Source organism: Dreissena polymorpha, chromosome 4 (assembly GCF_020536995.1).
Source record: "Dreissena polymorpha isolate Duluth1 chromosome 4, UMN_Dpol_1.0, whole genome shotgun sequence".
Lineage (NCBI taxonomy): Eukaryota > Metazoa > Mollusca > Bivalvia > Myida > Dreissenidae > Dreissena > Dreissena polymorpha.
In genome coordinates, this window is record NC_068358.1 from 116,923,032 (window position 1) to 116,939,095 (window position 16,064).

Consider the following 16,064-nt stretch of genomic DNA (forward strand, 5'->3'; position numbering starts at 1 on the left):
AACTACTGACCAAATGTGGTGAGGATCAGATTTAAACTACTTGAATTAGAGAGCAGACACCATGCTCAATGTGTAAAAACGTACTAAGTGACCCTGTGACCCAGTTTTTGATCTGGCATGGCCCATGTTCGAAATTGGCCTTCAGATCATCTAGATAAAACTTCTGACCAAGTTTGGTGAAGATGGGATGAAATCTACTTGAACTAGAGCTTTGTCACTGAGGTGACGAATACCCCCACCGCCGCATTGACACAGAATTTTTTGCATGCTGTCTTCACAAAAAACAGCGGACACCATGCTCAATGTTTAAAACACACTAAGTGACCCCGTGACCTAGTTTTTGACCTGCCATGACCCATTTTAGAACTTGGCCTAGCCATCATATAGTTACAACTTCTGACCAAGTTTGGTGAAGCTCGGATGAAAACTACTTGAAATAGAGAGCGGACACCATGCTCAACGTTTAAAAAGCACTAAGTGACCCCGTGACCTAGTTTTTGATCCAGCATGACCCATATTCGAACTTGGCCTTGAGATCATCGAGATACAACTTCTGACCAAGTTTGGTGAAGATCGGATGTAAAACTACTTGAATTGGAGAGCGGACAACATGCTGAATGTTTAAAACGCACTAAGTGACCCCTTGACCTAGTTTTTGACCCGGCAAGGCCCATGTTCAAACTTGGCCTTAAGATCATCTAGATACAACTTCTGACCAAGTTTGGTGAAGATTGGATGAAAACTACTTGAATTAGAGAGCGGACAACATGCTGAATGTTTAAAACGCACTAAGTGACCCAGTGACCTAGTTTTTGATCCGGCAAGGCCCATGTTTGAACTTGGCCTAGACATCATGTAGATACAACTTCTGACCAAGTTTAGTGAAGATCGGATGAAAACAACTTGAAATAGAGAGCGGACAGCATGCTGTATGTTTAAGCACTCGTTTGTGTGGGTATAATTAAAATATTCCTATGTGAATTGCATGTATCCATGACATTGATTTTGTAAATGCAGCAAGAAGACCACTAAATGTCTTGGCATGCTGAAGGCTGACTGAACAAAAACTGAATGAATTCCATATAAACACCTGTTTAAATAAAAGATGACAATGAATTGTGCCACATCTTCAGGTACTTCTAAACCAAGCTAGTGTGAAAGAAAGGATCTGTGATAAAACAGGGCTTATTTCATGTGCGTAAAGTGTCGTCCCAGATCAGCCTCTGCAGTCTGCACAGGCTTATCAGGAACAACACTTTGGGCTTGTATGGAATTTTTCCTTCAAATGAAGTCTCATCTTAATGAAAATGCAGTGAAGTCGGAAAGTGTCGTCCCTTATTAGCCTGTGCAGAATGCAGAGGCATATTTTGGGACCACACCTAATGCACATGCATTAAGCCCAGATTTCGTAGAGCGGTTCAAATGAAACCATCTATAAACAATCAGGCAACATGCTCTTAAAGAACTAAAGGACTAGATTGCGTAAGGGCTAAAATTCAAATGTCATTGCAAACAAACATAGCAATGTGAAATCAAGCAAAAGAATGTCTATTGAAATATTTATGCAACATAAGATGTTGGTCATTCTTAAAATTTATACAATGGAAAGAGACAGTAAAGTGTCCATAACATTTCTGATAGCCTTGATACAAACTTTATCACAGAATAAGGCCCCACAATGCCAATAAAATACCCAGGAATGTTAAACAAGATCCTTACTCCTGTCTTTCGTTTCCTCAAAACAACACCACCCTAAAAACATACACAAAAGATTCTTCGTTGCTAATATAAATGCATATTAGCATTCAAGCCTGTTGATTTAAGGCCTGTTCAGGCTCTAGACACTGTGTGCATTTACAGATGACATCTTTGTAATAACAGAACAAGGATTTTACTGTATACCGATATTATCCTACATTATTTTGCAGTAAGATAAAAATGCAATTGTCAAGTATTTTACTAGAATCAAGTTGACTCTGCTCCACTTTACAGGTTTTAAGCTAAACATACTTGAGATACATGGCAAATCAACACTGCCATTAAATAACCAACATCATTGAATAGATACTTTAATTAGTATATTTCAGTACAGTTTTTGTTGTGTCAATTTAATTGTCTTTTCTACAAATGGGCTAAATTGTGAGTACAAAGTTTTTATTTATAACATCAAATGTATATGAAACAATGTTTTCATTATTATTTCTATACATTCAATATTTTGCTAAATCAGTCTTCTCAATAAATATATCCATGGAAACATGCTGACAATACTAGTCATAAATCCTAGCAACATAATCAATTTTAGCCCTGCACGGCTCATTTATTACCGGATGATGAAGACATGCAAATAATGAACCAACACTTAATACTGATCCAAGCAGAAAACCAATACTCTTATCAAAAGCCTGGGGCATACCATAAAAACATCGTTGAATCAGACATCAATGAGTAATCACATATATGCTGAAATCACCACTAAAAATACAAATGCACCTAGCACATTTTTTATCTGAACTGAGACATCTTTTTAAACAAGGAATTCCAATCAATTATGTGGTTAACACCACATTCACCAATACATGAAAAGGTTGATATATTAACATTTAAGAAATGAATGGAAACTGCTTATTTCATTGACAGAGGCATGAGCAAGTTCTTCAACCTAACCCCACTAACAGTTTCCCTATGCCAAGGTGTACTACAAGCTTCCTATTGCCACCCTATAAACACGCGATGCTCCCCCTGTGCATGCCCTGGCCTCCCCCTCCCCATTCCAGCATGACCTCTACCTTGGCTACTTCAGGCTGCAGGGGTGGCTCGGCCCCATAGAGAGGCTGGGAGACAGAGCCCACATAAACCGCCGGTACCCGTGTTGTGTTGTCGCGGAATGATGCACTGCGACTGTGATTGACCAAACCTGAAACAGACAATAATATTTATATATATATATATATATCTTTAATTTTAATGTTAATCCATGTGTTTTGCAATGAAGCAAATATTTATTTTGACAGCCAACTTTAAGCATATCATGCAGAAAATGGAGTTTATACCATATGCAGCCATCATAGCTACAGACAAGCCTGCCCAGTCTGGTAAGGAGCTCAGCCATCATAGCTACAGACAAGCCTGCCCAGTCTGGTAAGGAGCTCGGCCATCATAGCTACAGACAAGCCTGCCCAGTCTGGTAAGGAGCTCAGCCATCATAGCTACAGACAAGCCTGCCCAGTCTGGTAAGGAGCAGCCATCATAGCTACAGACAAGCCTGCCCTATCTGGTAAGGAGCTCAGCCATCATAGCTACAGACAAGCCTGCCCAGTCTGGTAAGAAGCAGCCATCATAGCTACAGACAAGCCTGCCCTATCTGGTAAGGAGCTCAGCCATCATAGCTACAGACAAGCCTGCCCAGTCTGGTAAGGAGCAGCCATCATAGCTACAGACAAGCCTGCCCAGTCTGGTAAGGGGCTCAGCCATCATAGCTACAGACAAGCCTGCCCTATCTGGTAAGGAGCTCAGCCATCATAGCTACAGACAAGCCTGCCCAGTCTGGTAAGGAGCAGCCATCATAGCTACAGACAAGCCTGCCCAGTCTGGTAAGGAGCTCAGCCATCACAGCTACAGACAAGCCTGCCCAGTCTTATAAGGAGCTCAGCCATCATAGCTACAGACAAGCCTGCCCAGTCTGGTAAGGAGCTCAGCCATCATAGCTACAGACAAGCCTACCCAGTCTGGTAAGGAGCTACCTTGTCCACTATGAATGCAACATTAACAAGCTATTTTCTGAAAAATGGGTCCACATTCATAAAAAATATTATTGAATGACAGAAACATATTTGTCGGTATTTAATATTTAACTTATTTAACCTTCCGAAAGTGGGACTAACCTGGGGAAATAAGGACGTATGGTACATGGTGTATACCTATGTCTGTGTACAGAATATATTTTCCTGATCAGTTCACAAATCCATTCTTTGCCTATTGTTGCAGGCTAACCTGACAAGATTGGTTCTGGACCATCAACCATGGCCTCATTCTCAGGCTTACCTGACAAGATTTACCTACTTCTCAGGCTTACCTGACAAAATTTTCCTACTTCTCAGGCTTACCTGACAAGATTTACCTACTTCTCAGGCTTACCTTACACTACGTCTAGTGCGATTTCTGCCATCCACATCGCATCACCGTGATTCAGCCCAGAGTGGACAATTACTATCTCACCACGATACACCGTTGAACACGGTGAATTCGCTGTGGCGAATTGCGGTGTCAGTCTCTGCGTTATCGGGAAATTGATCTCACTCTGGACCACCATGATTGCGGTGGACCACCACGGCCTTGGTGGTTTGCGTTGAAACACAGGTACATGTGAATGAACATGTATATTTCATTATTGCAGACCTTATTTTTGCAAAGTTCTAGAATGTTTTGTTACATTGTAACTTGATTGTTAACAATCGTCATTATTTTCTATTGTTTACCCTCGTTCTAGAATCATTTGATATGTCGTACATCGAGCGTGTAGCAACAAAACATAAAGTATATCACGCTTGATGTACGACATGTCAAATGATTCTGAAACGAGGGTAAACAATAGAAAATAATGACTATTGTTAACTTTGCAAAAATTATACGGTCTGCAATATCGAAACATACATGTTCATTCACATTTACCTGTATTTACCTGTATTTCAACGCGAACCACCGAGGCCGTGGTGGTCCACGGCAATCATGGTGGTCCACCGTGAGATCGATTTCCCGATAACGCCAGCGGTGTTCAGCCACTGTCGACGCGATCTATCATTATGGAAACACTTTCCGATCGCGGTGATTTTCCACGCTCACGAAAAATTGTCCACGGTGGGAGTGAGGTGGACGGCAGAAATCGCGCTAGACGTAGTGTACTTGAGAAGATTTACCTACTTCTCAGGCTTACTTGACAAGATTTGCCTCATTCTCAGGCTTACCTGACAAGATTTGCCTCATTCTCAGGCTTACCTGCCAAGATTTGCCTCATTCTCAGGCTTACCTGCCAAGATTTGCCTCATTCTCAGGCTTACCTGACAATATTTGCCTCATTCTCAGGCTTACCTGCCAAGATTTGCCTCATTCTCAGGCTTACCTGACAAGATTTGCCTCATTCTCAGGCTTACCTGACAAGATTTGCCTAATTCTCAGGCTTACCTGACACGATTGGTTCTGGACCACCAATCATGGCCTCATTCTCAGTGCTGGACTGTCTGGGCACCTGGCCCTGAAACATAAAACACAAGCATTTAGCAGTGTCTGTAGGAGATAACATGCACCTTCTATAAACCAGTAGATGAAAGTGACTGATCTGCTGTTCTGTCTTTGACCATAGTCATTTGTCCAAGGATTTGCAGTTATTCTCTTAGATTATGCTGCTATATGCGTTATTTTTTTCAAGTGAAATACAAAGCCATCACAGGTTAACTCAATGTTAGTTTGACAAGAACACCTTGTTCCATACCTACTGGTCAAACCTTGATTGATTCTACCAGTAGTGTGGTTCTTACTGGTCAGTTGTCTTTCAGTTTGACAAGAACACCTTGTTCCATACCTACTGGTCAAACCTTGATTGACACTACCAGTAGTGTGGACAAGAACACCTTGTTCCATACCTACTGGTCAAACCTTGATTGACACTACCAGTAGTGTGGTTCTTACTGGTCAGTTTGACAAGAACACCTTGTTCCATACCTACTGGTCAAACCTTGATTGACACTACCAGTAGTGTGGACAAGAACACCTTGTTCCATACCTACTGGTCAAACCTTGATTGACACTACCAGTAGTGTGGTTCTTACTGGTCAGTTTGACAAGAACACCTTGTTCCATACCTACTGGTCAAACCTTGATTGACACTACCAGTAGTGTGGTTCTTACTGGTCAGTTTGACAAGAACACCTTGTTCCATACCTACTGGTCAAACCTTGATTGACACTACCAGTAGTGTGGTTCTTACTGGTCAGTTGTCTTTCAGGACAATTGTTTCTAAGTATGTAAACAGAACCTGTTAAATTGTACTTATAGTATAATGGACACGGGAACAATTGAAATTCTTAAGACATATCAATGCAAATCAAGTCAGATTCTAAAATAGAAACTTAAATGTTCATTTCGAATGATATCTGTATTTGACTCTAGCATGACTTTTGACAAGGTCACATGTCAATGATTTGTTCAAAGGTTTTAACTTAAGTTATAATCACTTAAAATCAAATTGTATTTGAAATAAACTCTTTTATTGTCCAATAAGTTAAGATAAGTTTGAAATTGTGTAGCTCTAGGTCTGACCAGGTTTTATCAAGCAATAAATCCACAACTACTCAAAACAGTATTGACCAATAAAAAACATCTAAAAGTAAATTATGAATGGCATCAGTTATGGAATGACAATTGATTGCTTGCAAAAAGTCCATGGGTGGAGTTATGAATATTCTAATGAACCCATACATCCATAATTAAATTAAATAATATTGTATCCTTTGTAACATGATTTTCTGAGTATGTTGATGTTATCAATAAATAAAAATAAATCACAAAATATTGAATAACATGAATATGGGTATTATAAGCGACTTTGAACAGAAACAGAAACATTAAAATATCTTTTTTTAAATTTTTACATGAAATTCAAGAACTCAGCATCAAGATTGTGTTTCAATATAATTCAATTTCACTATTCAGCATTAAATTCCAACCAGATCAATAAACAGTTCTTTTTTGTACACAAATGAATGAAACCTCAATTAAAGCCTGGTAAAGAGTAGCCATGTTAAAAGGCTGTCTAGTGAAATATGCAATAAAGAATGTAATTTCACATTCTAAAGTGATTTCGCATGTTGACATAAGATTAGGAGCCAGTTAATTGATAAATAAATGCTTGATATTTGAATAGCAAATATCCAATGGTATCAAAGCTAGACAGAAAAGCTTGTAAAATAGAAAGACTTGGCATGAGTGCCCTGAGCCACACCCACTCACTTTGTTCATTTCCTTGTCACCCATTTAAGCCACAAAAGTGGACCCTCTTGGTCCCAGACTGCTAACTGCCTTATTGAAAGGCTGTTAATCCAAGGGTATTACTTAATAGTTCATGACTGTGTAAAGCACTGCTGAGTCTGTATAAAGGGATGGACTTTGATGGTGAAGATGTCTCAGTAAATTAAATTAATAGTGAACAACTTAGAAAATTGTGTTAACAAGAGATTGCCAAGCAATATGGTCCCCTACTGGTGAAACTCCACCATTGTCAGTAAAAAAAATAAAAATAAAAATATATTTTTTTATATATATTTGTTGCCATAGCAACCAGAATTTTTGACGTAGGAACAAAATGAAATGATGTACATAATCTCCATATTGCCATCTATCCATGTTTCAAGTTTCATGAAAAAATATTAAGAACCTTTAAAGTTATCGCAGGATCCAGAAAAATGTGACAGACTGACTGACTGACTGACTGACTGACTGACAGACAGACAGACAGACAGACAGACAGACAGACAGACAGACAGACAGACAGACAGACAGACAGACAGACAGACAGACAGACAGACAGACAGACAGACAGACAGACAGACAGACAGACAGACAGACAGACAGACAGACAGACAGACAGACAGACAGACAGACAGACAGACAGACAGACAGACCGACAGAAAGACAGACAGACAGACAGACAGACAGACAGACAGACAGACAGACAGACGGAGTGCAAACCATAAGTCCCCTCCGATTTCACCGGTAGGGGACAATCAATGTCATAAATTGTGGAATTTTATGTCCTACGCTACCTTGTGGTAACAAGAGATGTGTTCATCAGAAATTTTGCGCAGCTTTGATTATTTTTTTTTTGACCTTTGACCTTGACCTTGAAGTTCCACCACTCAAAATGTGCAGCTTCATGAGAAGGCCCCTTGGAATTTGTTTTTTTGACCTTTGACCTTGAAGGATGACCTTGACCTTGAACTTCCACCACTCAAAATGTGCAGCTTCATGAGATACACATGCATGCCAAATATCAAGTTGCTATCTTGATATTGAAAAAGTAATGGCCAATGTTAAAATTTTCGGACGGACAGACGCCATATATTTGACATTTGACCTTGAAGGATGACCTTGACCTTCACCTTTCACCACTCAAAATGTTCATCTCCATGAGATACAAATGCATGCCAAATATCAAGTTGCTATCTTCAATAGTGAAAAAGTTATGGCCAATGTTAAAGTTTTTGGACGGACGAACAGACGCCATATATTAGACATTTGACCTTGAAGGATGACCTTGACCTTCACCTTTCACCACTCAAAATGTGCAGCTCTGTGAGATGCACATGCATGCCAAATATCAAGTTGCTATCTTCAATATTGAAAAAGTTATGGCCATTAAAGTTTTCGGATGGACGGACAGACTGACATACTGACTGACACACTAACGGACAGTTCAACTGCTATATGCCACCCCACCGGGGGCATAAAAAGTGTATTTACTGCCCATTTAACTTAGCAATATTGGCACAATATTTAATGCACATTAAATTAATATTTAATACATTTTTTCAAGAAGGGCTGCACCATGGGAAGTGTCAGTCTCAGGAAACCTTGAGCATTTAATTTTCACAAGAGCACCGCATAACGGTTGCCACGCTCAGCTACAGGTGCAGTTATGAATAAATGAAAGCTTGTCAGATTATTTTTTTTAAGGTCATGGTGACCTTGACCTTTGACCTAGTGACCCAAAAATGGGTGTGGCGTGTAGACCTCATCAAGGTGCATCTACATAAATTATGAAGTTTCAAAGTTGTAGGTGGAAGCAATTTGATTTTAGAGCTAATGTACAAAACCTTAACAAAATGTTAAGGTTTTAGCACGACGCCGACGTCGGACGACACGACGAGCTGGCTATGACAATACCTTGGGTTTTCTCAGAAAACGCCGAGCAAATAAAAACCTTATATTCCTTTTATAAACAATTATGATCAGCCTGTTGAATGGAATCTCAACAAAGCATGTCTTTTGTTTTCAAAGTATTTTGAGTATTGATATGCTAACGATATCTATCTTATTTAGCAGGTCACTGGCTACCATACATGTTATCATTGAATTGGCCAACACACTGCATACCAAAATGGAGGTATTTAGTGCAAAGATTTGACAATGGCATGTCAGCTATTAATTGTTGACACAATGTTAACAGTCATACATTCATGACAGCTGACCTGTGTAAAATCTTTGCAAACACAGGGGAATAAACTGTGAAATAGAACAGGTCAAAAGGTAGACTCTTTATGTTCATAACACACAATGCATGTGCGATATTTTGTTTGCCCAATAAGCAAAGAATTGTACAACCAGGTAATGAAAATGTGAGCATTTTCCTGATTAATGCTGTTCTGATATAAATAGTAAGATTTTCTTAATACTTATGCCGCCAATATTTTATATGAAATCCTTTCCTTTTCAAAATTCTATTTTCGCTTGCTACAGATTGCTTTTGCATGCATGCAGTATTTTCTTAAAAACAATTTTACACCAACAATTATAAAAGACCATTGTTTTCTGTTTTTGAATAACATTTTTTGTTGGTTTATGAATACTGACTGACAGTTGACCTTGTGATCGTGTATGTCCACTTCTAGCCAGCCTTTCTGTCTGCCTTATGTTTTGTTTAAGAATTTAAAGATCAACAATCAATGGATTATCAAAACTGTATCTCAGCCTGTACATTGCTACACAAGCTAACCCCCTTGTAACATGTATCTCAGCCTGTACATTGCTACACAAGCTAACCCCCTTGTAACATGTATCTCAGCCTGTACATTGCTACACAAGCTAACCCCCTTGTAACATGTATCTCAGCCTGTACATTGCTACACAAGCTAACCCCCTTGTAACATGTATCTCAGCCTGTACATTGCTACACAAGCTAACCCCCTTGTAACATGTAATTTTAGTGAATTCTATAACAAGAGTAATATATACCAAATACCAAGAAAAAAAACAACAGTGGCATTGAACAGGTAAATGCAGAACTGCTGTAAATACATAATCTTTGTACATCTTGGTATTTGATATTTACAAACTAACAAAACATCTTTTAATATTCACAAATTAAGTTCATGTTTACAATGATCCATATTGTCACCTAAACACATTTGATATACCGGTAAACAGCCTGATCAGGTTTCCAATCCTAAAATTCCATGGCTTCACAATTAAAGAAATCTACTTTATAACGAGGATCCAAGCAAAAAAAATAAGGCTGAGTTATTGACAGGTGTCATGGCTGTTTACAGCTACATTTATAGATTGATAATGATATCTCCTTAATCATTGTGGAAGGTATTCCCTATCAGTTAGTCCCGATTATCCCATGGACAATCTCCAAGACACAGCTAATTGTACTGTCTGACAGGTAACCTTGGCACAGTCAAGTGCACAATTGGTAGGCATAAAAATTATGTACAACTTTTATTTTTCATCACTATTCTTTATATAATCTAGTTCTGGCTACCATAACTTTAAATGTTGCTTTTTATGATTTTTGACTGGCGCGACTTTATAGTTATGGACCAACCCCATAAGGAAAGTCAACCAGAAATTCCCGTAAAGTTGACAGTTAACAAAGACCGGTCCAAAACAGCTTTTAAATGCAGTTATTTGCCCAAATCAACCACTTGATCGGAAAGATTGACATTTTTCACATTAAACTGATATATTCTTTCACAAAATACTATCTTAAACATTTAAAATTTATCTATTCTGCTCTTACATATCGAGAAAAACAGCGATGTGACAGACTTACTTGAAATGCGAATCTGCCGAGATTTCACGGTCATATGCCGTTATTTCTATTTTTAGTAACACGCCATGTGCTCAAGTGTTTTCAAATTCAGAATGACATTTCCCGGTATTTTAGATTATTCTGGCTTGTTTTGTAAACAAATTGAAGTGTAAATACAAACTCAAAGTAAATATTATTTAAAACTACCTGATTCACACTGAAATCAGTCTTACATGTATAATCCACCAGACGTAAGTTGTTTATCACAAATAATAGATTTCAGAAAACAAAAGTTATGTTTACAATTTCAGCAAAAAATGTCAAGGTCGATCTGAAAGTATCCAAATGAAAACTCGTCATGTGACAAAGCGACAATGGCGTCAAAATTGTGAATTTCAGACTGATGAGAGTTATTTTCATATATTGTAAGATGCATTTGAAACATTTGAACCTTAATATAATCCCCTATTCACCAATATATGTAGAAATGTATCCAAGAAAATGAGTTTTCTTTGATTTATAGCATGACATAAATATGTTATGACTCTGGTTAACTTTCGAAACAGGGTTGGCTTCAGCGAACAGGTCTGTCAATACTATATAATATATGAATACAATACTATATGAAATTTCTTTAGCTATATATAATCATATATTTATAAACATAAGTTGCATTAATTTGAGTAACTTATTTAAACAAGATGAGTTTGTGAAACACTATGCCCCCCCATATATTTGACCTTTGACCTTGAAGGATGACCTTGACCATTCACCACTCAAAATGTGCAGCTCCATGAGATACACATGCAAGCCAAATATGAAGTTGCTATATTGCAAAAGTTATGACAAATGTTAAAGTTTGATGCAAGCAAACCAACAAACAGACAGGGCAAAAACAATATTATATTAAGACAACTATTTGATTAAGTTATTGTTAGTGGTCAAGTATATTTTAAAATGAATTGGTTGGTGGGCAAGTTAACAAATTATTTAAAAATTGTGATAACTGTTTCAAAGACAACACATCAGTTGAAAATTCTACAGTCATACCACTCACCACTTAGGATCAAATTATATGTTTATTCAAAAACATTTCAACATCACTTCCTTGAAACTATGACATTAAAATGGTTATAATTGTTCAAAATGCTAGTCATGAATAGGACATGTGCAATATCTCAACCTGTGCAAATCTGGTTTTAACAAGGATTCAAAACATATAAATGAATGGTATATGCATGTTCATGTATCAGAATACACATTTTTAAGTTACCATTAAATACAAGGCATTTCATTTCAAGTTAATATACAGGGTCAAATGTGTTCAGCTATGCTAGATGCAGATAATTTACAAAGTTTTAACCACAACCCTGGTAAAAATTGCTAGATCCAGTTACACTGGGTATCAAGTTCCTGCCCTGCCTTAGGGCTGGTGCACATGGTAATATATCAACAAGTCCTAATACATGTAGTCATGTACATACATATCAGCAACATATTTTATATTGCCCCCCCCCCCCATGGTCTCTCTCCACCGAACCTGACCTAATCAGCTCTTTATCAGGTGAATCATCAATATAAATTAATTACATGGAAATTTAGCAATGTTTCAGCATTGCATCATTTCTAATACATAGCCCTTTGCATGCTGGGTAATTTGTCTTCTGCTAAAATGTTGTCTGGTGAATTTCTAAAAATAGCATTTTCTTCGATTTTTTTCAAAGAATACTATCAGAATAGCAAACAGTTTGGATCCTGATGAGACGCCACGTTCTGTGGCGTCTCATCAGGATCCAAACTGTTTGCAAAGGCCTTCAAAATTCGGTTCCCGCACTGAAAGGGTTAAATATAGGTTGCTAGCATATGGTGTTACAATCAGTATAAGTAATTCTAAACATTACATCAAATCTTATAATGGGTAAGTATGTACCAAACAAGAACAAACAAAGCAATCAACAGAAGAGCTGCGTCATGATAATAGGTTCAACTGAAAATGAAAGTTACTTTGACTATAGGCCAACACCTATCATTAGCAACAGTGAATAATTGCCATGTTTGGCGAGTTAGAAACAACGCAATTTAAATGCTGGGGTTTGACCGGGAATAATTATTTAGGTTATAGACCTACTTTATGCAATTTTGAAACAACAGTACCCAAGCAAACTCATTTATGAAAACTAAAGGATCAAATTTCTGTAGCCGTGCCCGACCTTACTGCACACTTGTGTTGAACAACATACCATTTAACATGAAATTAATACTTTTTTTAAAGGTTATACATTACATGTCTAGTAAATAACCAAAACTAATAAAAATAATAAATGATAAGAGGGTTTTATGTGAAATTGCAGCATCTAATCATTCTGATAATATGAACAGAGTTTTGCGAAAATGGGCCTTAAAACATATCCCAACAGTGCAGCACCAGATGTTTCTCTGCATCTGCATACTCTGAGGAGTAGTCATAATGTCCTCTAATAAAAACCTTGCATGTAGCACTTCTGTTAGTGGATGTCCGGACGTAAATCATGCCCCAAAACGGCAGTGGTACGTCTATTTTACAACTGGTGGAAGTTCCTTATTGACATCAGATAATAAGCATGTACGCTGTTTTCTAATACACAGCACCTATAAATCTCAACATTATAGAATCTTGTCATCTCCAAAATTTAAGGCTTTGATGTCAGAACTTCCAGTTTTTGAAAGCTATTGGAAGTGCTGTTACATGACAGTCTAATTGATAAGGAAGCTCCTGACCAGACTGTAGGCTGTTCAGTGGAACAAGGCCGGCTGCATAGGGCATAATACTCATTTTTGCATGATGCAGCTCAAGTTGCTTTCATGGAAGAATTCAGACGAAAGCAGAAGAAGCATTACCCCACCCCAGTGCTCCAGCTAGGATTTGAAAAGGGCAAGGGGGCTTTTTTGTCAAAAGGGCACTTTCGACGCGCAGTATTTTGTGAAAAGGGCATGTTCGAGCGCGCGGGTGTTTCTGGAATGCTTCCTATTGCATGTTAATTTATATGTTATAAATAATTGTATTATTCCCATTATTAATAAACCATTCAAATATAATGTCTACAATGAGGATTAAACTAGTTACAATGTAATAAGAGGGGGGGGGGGCAGGGCTAAGGTTCGGGAGGGCAGGGCGCGGCGCCCATCGATTTAGGCCTAGCTGGAGCACTGCCCCACCCACTTTACAATGATCTTGCAAGAAAAAGCATGTCAACTGCCAATGCATTTCCAAAAAAGATATCATCAAGATATGATAAGAATATCAGACCCTAGCTAATTTCAAATTCTACATCAATGCCTGGCACCTGACTGTTCTACAATCATAAGTAAAATGTGACTTTATTTATATTTATTTATCATGTGAAGGACATAAGCTTTCACTGCCCCATCACTGAACAGCCAGCTGTCACTTTGGGAAATGAAGTGTCCTGTTATATAAGCATAAGTCACATGAGAACCCAAGATGAACAGGACTTATAACAACAATAGTTTTTATGACATATGATGGACCATGGAAATTCCATACGATGGACCATGGAACGTCAGATATTGATACTTGTACTTTTATGAGTCTATGCCAATAACTTTAACCCTTTGCATGCTGGGAAATTTGTCTTCTGCTAAAATGTCGTCTGCTTTATTTCTAAAATTACCAATTTTCTTCGATTTTTTTCAAAGAATACTATCAGTATAGCAAACAGTTTGGATCCTGATGAGACGCCACGTTCTGTGGCGTCTCATCTGGATCCAAACTGTTTGCAAAGGCCTTCAAAATTCGGTTCCAGCACTGAAAGAGTTAAGATTTATGTACTGACGTCATGAACATGGTAGATGGAAGGAGACATGAGCTAGAACATTTCTTATCCTCATGTTAACGAATACCTCACACATGCAGCATTGCTCTAGTCAAACATGCTTGGTCCATGACTGTGTTGTGTGAGTGCATTTTTTTTAAAGACCAAAGCCTTGAACAAAATACCAGCTAGCATAAATAACAAGAGATTGCCAAGCAATATGGTCCCCTATCGGTGAAACTCCACCATTGTTAGTAAAACATTTTTTGTTGTTGCCATAGCCACCAGAATTCTTGACGTAGGAACAAAATGAAATGACGTGCATAATCTCCATATTGCCATCTATCCATGTTTCAAGTTTCATGAAAAAATATGAAGAACTTAAAGTTATCGGATCCAGAAAAGTGTGACGGACTGACTGACTGACAGAGCTCAAACCATAAGTCCTCTGGTTTCACCGGTAGGGGACAATAAATTCTATATATATTATACCCTCCATATTATAGTTGTGTTGTACAGGAGAACAAGTAAGCCCACTGGTACAATCCTCACGATGCTATTAAGGTGTATCACGACTCTGGTGTTGCAGTGTCAGGCTACATGGCTGATGAGTCACTTACCCAATTAACTTTCTATTTAAGATGGGTAATTAATTGGCCTTTTATCTCTGTGGGATACAAATTGACAGCACAGATAAATCGGGAGAGCTTTAAACTGAGCCTAAATAATCGCCTACATAATCTGGTCATACCAGACTATAGGTAATACATTGTGCTAGAAAGTCTTAGAAAGATTCCCATGAAAAATGCCACAATTTGACAAAATATTCATTGAATTACGATACCATGACATCTAATTTTTAGTAAAATTTACCTGCGTAATCTAGAGCATGATCTTTCAATCTTAACTTTAAAACTTTCAATCACATTTGAAACATAACATTTTGAGGAATGCTTTAAAAACAATCCCAGTATAGTTGTTCTGCGAGTCAGTTACCTGATGATCTTCATGCAAGCTTGGAGCAGACTGGGGCCATTCATAGGAGACCCTTTCCAAGGGCTGAGCGTCATAGGAGACCCTTTCTAAGGGCTGAGTATATGGCAATCGTCTGGGCACAACTGGAGAGTATTCCACAGAACCCGCGGTTGAATAATCATCCACACTAGACCGATGGCGAACATGTACTGGGTGGTCAAAGGTCGAAAGGGAAAGACTGCTGTAGTTATTGTCTATTGTGTGCCTCCGCGCAGACCGATCAGGCAGGGTAGGTGCCCTTACGGACATGGACACAGATGGTTCACTTGGCACTATGGTCTCTTGCGAAAAAGGCAACATGTAATTTCTGACATTTGTCTTTGGGTCATAATCTACAAATGGGGAGTCTCCATATTGATCAAATATCGGAGACCTTCTATGATCCACTGAGTAATTGTCCCCTTCTCCTG

The 16,064-nt window shown here is 38.2% G+C and overlaps 1 protein-coding gene across 5 annotated transcripts in view; it reads right to left on the reverse strand.

The window, feature by feature from the left end:
* Positions 1–16,064, reverse strand: part of LOC127880245 (uncharacterized) — a 189,004-nt gene that overhangs the window by 20,014 nt on the left and 152,926 nt on the right. For all 5 annotated transcript variants that reach the window (XM_052427555.1, XM_052427558.1, XM_052427556.1 and 2 more), the window contains 2 exons: positions 5,182–5,251; positions 2,790–2,917 (listed from right to left, as the gene is read on the reverse strand). In XM_052427555.1, the coding sequence (XP_052283515.1) occupies positions 2,790–2,917; positions 5,182–5,251 (198 nt within the window). The remainder of the gene's footprint in view (positions 1–2,789; positions 2,918–5,181; positions 5,252–16,064) is intronic.